A 7,658-nucleotide genomic window follows, 5' to 3' on the forward strand; every position below is an offset into this window, starting at 1 on the left:
GAATTACAGGAACTCAGGATATGGCCCCCTCATGCCTTTAATCCTAGTTACCAGGACACTGGCTTCCTCTGTTGGAGAACAGCCACATTCAGGGACAAGGAAGGGAAGGGGACTAGAAGACCATCAAGATGGCAACCAGGATCCTGGGAAACTGCTCCTGGACAGGAGGTGAGGAGACCCTGTAGTGACAGCCTGGGCAGACACAGACCAACGGGCAGAGTGGGTTTGGATAAGGTTGGAGAATGTGGTTGAAAAGAAAGGAGAGAATGACAAGCTGAGGGGGCGGCCAGGCTAAGGAGAGAGAAGACACACATGCACAGGTTGGAGGGGAGAAGAGAGTTTAGTATAGTTGCTGGAGGGGGACTATAGTCATTGGTATACAGTTGGTCAAGCTATAGCTGCCATATTGGCTAGTAGCCCCTGAGAGGCCATGCAGTATTGGGGTTAAGTGTGCAAGTCCAGGATTCTGTCTGATCCGGGGCAAGTGACAGAAGCTCTGTTAGGCCTCATTTTCTTCCCACGTAATGGCAGTAGTGGTGACGCCCATCTTTACAGTCAGAAATGAATATTAGTACATGCGAAGCACTTAAAATGCTTCCTGGCTCACAACGAATGCCAACATTTAAGGTCTGGTAATAATAACAACAACAATAACAACAACTCAGCTATCTTGAGAATTATTCTCAAGGTCAAATCTCTCCTTACACAGTGATAGAACTGACCAGAGCATCCTGGGTTTCAACTTCTGTCTTTATTCTTTCTTCCTACTACTCCTCAGAAGGCTACACTTGAAAATTAGCCAAAAATCTCTGGCCAATAAAATCTTATGTATCTGCCGTATTTGCTTCCCCCCCCCCCGCCCCCCGACCCTAAAAGATATTTTTTTAAGATCAATAAATTAAAAGCTATAGAAATGGCTTATGGTTTCACATGCTTACCAAACCCAGTACTTGCTAAATTTGCATCAGCATTAATTTTAAGAATAAAATTAACAAAGTCATAGCCACTTATTTAAAATGATGAAAGGGACTTAGGATAGCTGATTTCTTTTCCACTCTAAGAAATGGGATGAGTCTGTAGGTGGCCAACAGCTTGGGAGGGTTGTGGGGGTGCTGCCTGCCCTGAGGCATTGTTCAGGCAGGCTAATTTCCTCACCCCATTTGTCTAGAGAAATAGAGCTTCACTCTTCCCTGGGTATCAGGGAAAACCTGTGGTGCTTCCAAGGGGAGACAGTCCAGGCTGGTCAGCTCAGGGTGTTGCTTCGTGTTTAGCTTGGCTTAGGCTTGTGAGGTTCTTATCTTCACATTCCTAAACTGGGCCATGGAATTGATGACAGGAAGGACAGTTGAAGTGGGATGTCAGACAGATCTGGAATTCACTTCTCAAAGTCCAGAATTCTTTCTTCCTTCTGTTTTTTTTTTTTTTTTTTTTTTTTTTTTTTTTTTTTTTTTGCATGCTTCTAAAAAAACAAAACAAAACAAAACAAAAACAAAAACAAAACAACAACAAAACCCCCAAAGAACAAATGACCCAAAACAAGCTGGATAATCAAACAAACAAAAAACCCAAAACAAAAACAAGCCAAATGCCAGGAAGTGGTGGCACACGCCTTTAGTCCCAGCACTTGGGAGGCAGAGGCAGGCAGATTTCTGAGTTCGAGGCTAGCCTGGTCTACTGAGTGAGTTCCAGAACAGCCAGGGCTACCCAGTAAAACTCTGTCTCAAAAAATCAAAACAAACAAACAAACAAACAAACAAACAAGCCAAATAATCAAACAAACAAAAAACCTCAACAACAACCAAACCAAAAACCCAACCAGCCATGTGTTCGGCTGATGCTAAGTAGGTGGTTTTTTTTTTTTTTTTTTTTTTTTGTTGTTGTTGTTTCTTTGGGTTTTTTTTTTTTTTTTTTTTTTTTTTTTTTTTGGCACAGGTTATAGACAAACCTGAGAAATGTTAAAAATCTAGGTGTTGTAGGTTGTATTTAAAACCATAATCTTTTGTGGAGATTGGTCTGTGGAGGAGGTGACAAAGACAGCTTCCATTTATGCCTTTCTAAGATGTCTAACCATTGAGTTAGACATTGATGCCATTGAGTAAGACCAACATCTTGGCCTGTAAGCTGGGGGATGAGGTGAGGTTCCTAAGTGTAGGCAGTGAACCTACTCTTCAGACATTCTTGGACACAATTTTTTTCCTACGTGTTTGTGTATGACCTTGGGCTAATTAAATTATCCTTGCATGTTTATGTTTGCTAACACCTAAAAATAGGGTGAGTAGTACGATTTGCTTCACAGAGCCAATGTGAGAACAAACAGCCTCAGTGTCGTGTCTGATACAGACAGTAAGCCTTCAATAAATTACTATGTTATTAGAGCACTTTAAAGTTACAAGAACATTTCACTTAAAGACCCTTTTAGCTGGAGACCATGGCAGGGGGATTAGCGTCTTCTAGAGCTAAGAAAACATCACCTACTCTAGGGGAAGGAGGGGGGAGTCCTGAGTTTGCGCTGTGTGTGCGCGCGTACGGGTGGGTGTGCGCGCGTGCGCGCTCCCGTAAGCGCTGGGGCGTGCTGGACTTGGAACCCTCTATGATGCTCCTTCTTACTCCCGTGCTCCGGGGAACCCTTGGGTTCCTTTACCTGAAAAGCAAGGGTAATATTTAAAGAATAATTGGCGAGAGAGGAAGCATTAACCTGCTTCTGGGTCAGCCTGGGCGCACACAGCAAATGCCCACTGAGCCCTTGGGTTCCAGGCTTGTTTCTTTGCGGCTTGGTGCAGCACTCACTCCTTAGCACCCCGCCTTCCTCCCTGGAAACGCCGGCGAGGGGAACACACCAACCAGACCGCACCGCACCGCACCGCACCGCGGCGCACGCGCACACGCCGGCCTAGCGCCCGGGAAGTGGGAGTTGGGGGCGGGGGGAGCGGGAGGCCTGGAAAGTTCCACCGGGTTCCAGAGCTCAAGGTTGGTAGGCGCGGAGGCGGCGGGGAGCGGCTGCGCGCCGAGCGAGGATACGGCCTCCCACGGGCTGCTCGAGACCGTGTCCACGCTGCGCAGGCTCGGGGACGGGACACAGACACGGCCGGCCGGGGGACGGCAGGCAGGCACCCGTGGAGGTGCAAGTGCAGGCGCCCTCCGGGAGAGGGGCGGGGCGGTGCCGGGTGGGCGGGGCGGTGCCGGGTGGGCGGGGCGAGCCGTCTGCGCAGCTGCCTGAGCCTTTAAACCGGGCCTCGCGGGGTCGCACCGCGCTTTCGCCGCCCGGGAGCTGACCGGCCTCGTCTCTTCTCGTCTTCCTCTGCGCCCCGCGTCCCCGCCCTCGCGACCCCGGCTTTCCTGGACTCGGCGCCGTCATCCCGGGCGATGCCCCGCTACGAGTTGGCTTTGATTCTGAAAGCCATGCGGCGGGTAAGTGACCTTCCCTCAGACCGAGTTCCCGCGCGGGCGCGCCCTGCCGCCTCTAGGCCTCCCGGCCCCGCGTGCCCCGCCTGCCGGACACCGGGCTCCCCTCGCGCGGTCGGTCCGCGGGAGGTAGCGGGCGCAAAGGGGGCACGCGTGGGTCGGGCGCTCGCCGCGGCCGCGTGCGCGCGGGAGGCGGGGTGTGTGTGCCCGCGCGTGTGCGCGGTCGCGGGAGGGGGTGTGCCGAGCAGGCAGCGGGCCAGTGGGCGGGGCGGGCCTCGGACCCCGGCTCTCAGGAGTCCGATGGAAGGACTGCGGGAGGACACACGCGCGAGAACCCAGGCCGGTCCCGCTCTGCGCCCACGCGTCGAGAAGCTGCTCGTCGTCCCTGCCGGCCGCTCGTCCCGATTGCCTGCCCTCAGCGTCCGCGATCAGTAAAGCCTTCCTTCAAAGCCCTCCAGTGCCGGCTGTGTACCCCACGTACTTGTCACCGTTATCACACTAAAAAAAAAAAAAAATCTTTTGACCTTTCTTTTTCTGACTCCAGCGAAAATCCTGCTCCGGGTACCTTTAGCCCAGTTTTATTCATCCAAGTTGTGGCCTTGCTTGTGCTTTCCGAAGACATGCCTTCCCCCAACTTTTGATTGATCTTGAGGTAGGGACTTTCAGATTTGGAGGGATGATAAACCACCAGCAGCCGGGTCACGGTCACGGACTGGGGTCGGCGGCGGAGGCAGCTATCTTCGTCCTCCATTCTGTCAGGCACCTCTCCCGTCGTCATCGCTGAAATCCCCATTCTTCTGAGAGAATTCGGTAATGTAGTGTGCTTTTTATGCACTCTTCTTCCATAGCAGGTACAATTGAAAATAAAACAGAAGTAACCGTTGTGCCATTTCTGAGCTTTTGGGAGCGGCTTTCTTTTAGCCCTGGCTTGTAGGCTTTGGGTCGATTTCCAGTAGTAGCTTCAGTGTGAATAAACTTAAGCCAGGGGTCATGGGTTTGGCTGTGTTGAACAACTAACTACCAATCATGCAGCAGGAGGAGATTGTTAGGTGCGCCTTGTACAAGGTAGGCTTGGAAAGGACACCAGAGCCACCTGATGGTTCAGAAGCCTATGTCCCCAAGCTTACTGACTCCCTGGCTCCGGGAGAACAATGCGTTGTCTCACCTCTTGGTAATGTACTTTATCCACCTTCCTTCCTCTTTGGATTTTACAGCGTTAAAAGAATAGGAACAAGAGGTCAGGGTTGCAAAAGGATTAAAAAGGGACTGTTTCTGATTAAGTAGAAATTGCTCCCTTTATACTTTTTAGGTGATGTTAGAAACTGAAAAAATACCAAGATTCCCTTTCACCTCGTCTTAGGCAAGGTATGAGGTAGCGGTGACCCTCTGAATGAGAGACTCCTGCTTAGCATGGCTGTCAGTATATTGGCTAGATGTATTTTACCATTATGTGGATATGTGCTCAAAACTCTGATTCAAAAGTCCGGTGTAACCTGTTCAAAATTTTTGCCTGAGGGTAGCTTCAGAGCACCTTAGAGAGGAGGGAAGAGGGAAGTGGGGCGCTTAAACATACTGTGGAAGTTGTGTTGAGGAGATCCTTACAGACCCAAAGAAACTAGATACAATGACAGACCTCAGTTTTTAGTTCTAACTTTGAGAAGGTTGTGAACAAGTACAGATATATGTGCAGAGTCCACACAATTTTGTTCGATTTCAGCTTTAGAAAATGGAATTCTAACAGGGTGTATACTTGTGGGTATAAATGAAAATGCACTTTGTTTGAATATAAAACGCCACAGGGGCTTGCACACCTTCAGCTCCAACCGGAGACCGCTAGCTTCTGTAGCAGGAAGGCTTTCTAATTGAGACGCATGTTGGATACCTGGTAGTGTACCCTTTCATGTGATGTCTTCTCTCTTCCTTCTCTCCTCCAACCGTCTTGTGTTCCAGAACTGAGAATAAGCAAGCTTTGAAGAAGAAAAGGGAGTTGAGAGACTCTGTCTCCTAGTGTTGTACTCTTGTCTCTCCTATGCCTACTAAACAGTCTTAGCTTGTCTTCCGTATTGTGACTCTTAGTTTATTTTACTGTCCTTGATCTCAAGCTTGACGTTACTATAGTTGAGCTTTTAGAGTTTAAATTTAAAGATATATGTTGACATGGCATAGTGCCTTTGTAGCAGATTGCCTGTGAGAGTTCTCAGGCTGAGATGTCAGGAAAGAAGTTCTAGAAATAGTCACTCTGTAGTTGTAGTTGATTCTCACGAGCACTTGTTTTGATGCATTTCTAGGTTTGTGCGTTTACAGGTGCAGACCACAGTCTTCAAGGTTGTGCCCTTGGATTTCAATGCTATTACAGAGTTGTAATTTTGTATTCTCTAGCATAAAAATCAGGATAAAGACATGGTTCACTTCTGGAATACAGTAGAGTGACACAGCAGATGTGAACTTGGGGCTTTGAGGGTGCTGATAAGCCATTGGAAAGGTAGTTGCTTAGGACACACAGACTTAGGTGTCTTCATGGAAGAGCTGGGGACACTGGCTTTGGACGCCTCCTACGTGGGCTTCTAATAGCTTCAGGAGAGAAAACAGGAAGGACGCAGCTGCGGAGGGAACACCAGCAGCCTCTTCTTCTTGCAAGGATTTTCTGTGGGATGGTGAGTGTCTGCTCTCCACCTCTACTTGGGAGACCTTTGAGGTGGATTCGAGGGCCAGTGAGGCTGAGAATACTTGAGTTGCTTTCTCTTGAGTCTGGGAAGAGAGAGAGCTATTGGACCTCACTTTGCAGTTTTTACTTTCAGATAGGTGAAAGAGAGTTGTGGATTCAGATTGATAAAGCCACACCCAGACCTAAAGGACTTCATAGGTTTTTTGTTTTTGTTTTTTAATACTTGAAATGAGTATAGAGGAGTCTGTGCAGTAGGTAAATATTCTTTGGTTACATAGTTCAGAGTACTTTGTTAGGTCTTACCTTTTTGGTCAGATGATTGGTCACTGTTGGAATATTCTTTGGTTACATAGTTCAGAGTACTTTGTTAGGTCTTACCTTTTTGGTCAGATGATTGGTCACTGTTGGGATAGATTTCTGACAGCCATGAGGAAATACTTTTCTTGAAATCATGTCATTATTACTCAAGAATTGTTGTGTGTGAATGGTTTAAATAATAACTAGTTTAATTACTAAATGGCTGAATGTACAATAAGATAGCGTTTATATGTTCTTTGTATATAGAGATTTTTAAAACTAGGAATCACAGGGCGTGGTGGTACATGTCTGTAGTCACAGCACTTGGTAGTGGAGCCAGGGGGATCAGGACTAGTGTCATCCTTGCCTGTATAGTGATTGTCTGTCATTCCTGCCTAGAATACATAAGAACCTGTTTACAAAGAGTGGCAGGAATGCTCCAGGAGAGAGAAAAGAACATAGCTGGCTCATTAAAACCTAAAGCTTTGTTCTAACTCTCCATTTTTAATTTTAGTAAAAAGCAGATTACAGTTTACAGTAGCTCACTAAATAGTTTACAGGTTAAGAGTTTTATGGCATACTGTGGAGCTAGATACAGAAGACTGCATTGATAGCTGTAAGATGCAGAAGGCAGTGAGCTTTCTAAGCTTAGCAGCTGAAGAGTTTCATATCGTCTCTTTCACCCCAGCCTCTTTGATAACACAGCCTGGCTAGTTTTTTGTGATGTTCTAGAATTGTGTTCAACTTAGGATATTCTGGAAGTAATACTAGAAATGATAGCTTCTCATAAACTCCCAGATAGGGCTGGCTTCACCACTGTTGATAAGCGGGACATGGTGCGATTTCTGTGGTTGGTGCAGAGGTTCAAGTGGAAGTGTCCAGTTGTCAGGTGATTATCTCAGTCGTTTTCTTGGCCTTTTGGGCTTTACCGTTAGAGCTTAGCTTCTATCTTTGATGATCACTCTTTGTGCTGTGCTTGAAGCTACACACTTAAAAGAGCTGTTGGTAGTGGAGCCAGGGGGATCAGGACTAGTGTCATCCTTGCCTGTATAGTGATTGTCTGTCATTCCTGCCTGGAATACGTAAGAACCTGTTTACAAAGAGTGGCAGGAATGCTCCAGGAGAGAGAAAAGGACATAGCTGGCTCATTAAAACCTAAAGCTTTGTTCTAACTCTCCAGTAGTGAACAGTTTTGTACTTTGATTTAGCATTAAAGTTCTCTTGGGCTACAGCTCACTGCAGCAGAAGGTGATAGGAGTCCTGTGCCTGCCCCTGAGCTGCAGCTAAAGAATAA

The 7,658-nt window shown here is 47.4% G+C and overlaps 2 protein-coding genes across 4 annotated transcripts in view; both read left to right on the plus strand.

Moving 5' to 3' along the window:
• The first annotated feature begins 3,262 nt into the window (after window positions 1-3,262).
• The window catches only part of Mrps6 (mitochondrial ribosomal protein S6), a 54,744-nt gene continuing 50,348 nt past the window's right edge, over window positions 3,263-7,658 (plus strand). Inside the window, exon 1 of one of the 2 annotated variants that reach the window (XM_034515035.2) lies at window positions 3,263-3,408. Coding sequence is in view for 1 of the 2 variants with exons in the window: in XM_034515036.2 (XP_034370927.1) it covers window positions 3,364-3,408 (45 nt within the window). In the remaining variant the exon portion in view is untranslated. The remainder of the gene's footprint in view (window positions 3,409-7,658) is intronic. The other variant, XM_034515036.2, reaches the window with a different exon arrangement.
• The window catches only part of Slc5a3 (solute carrier family 5 member 3), a 30,177-nt gene continuing 25,782 nt past the window's right edge, over window positions 3,264-7,658 (plus strand). The window contains exons 1-3 of one of the 2 annotated variants that reach the window (XM_076943162.1): window positions 3,420-3,833; window positions 3,947-4,054; window positions 4,162-4,212. The gene's annotated coding sequence lies outside the window, so the exon portion shown is untranslated. The other variant, XM_034515033.2, reaches the window with a different exon arrangement.

This window comes from Arvicanthis niloticus, chromosome 12 (assembly GCF_011762505.2).
Source record: "Arvicanthis niloticus isolate mArvNil1 chromosome 12, mArvNil1.pat.X, whole genome shotgun sequence".
Classification (NCBI taxonomy): Eukaryota; Metazoa; Chordata; class Mammalia; order Rodentia; family Muridae; genus Arvicanthis; species Arvicanthis niloticus.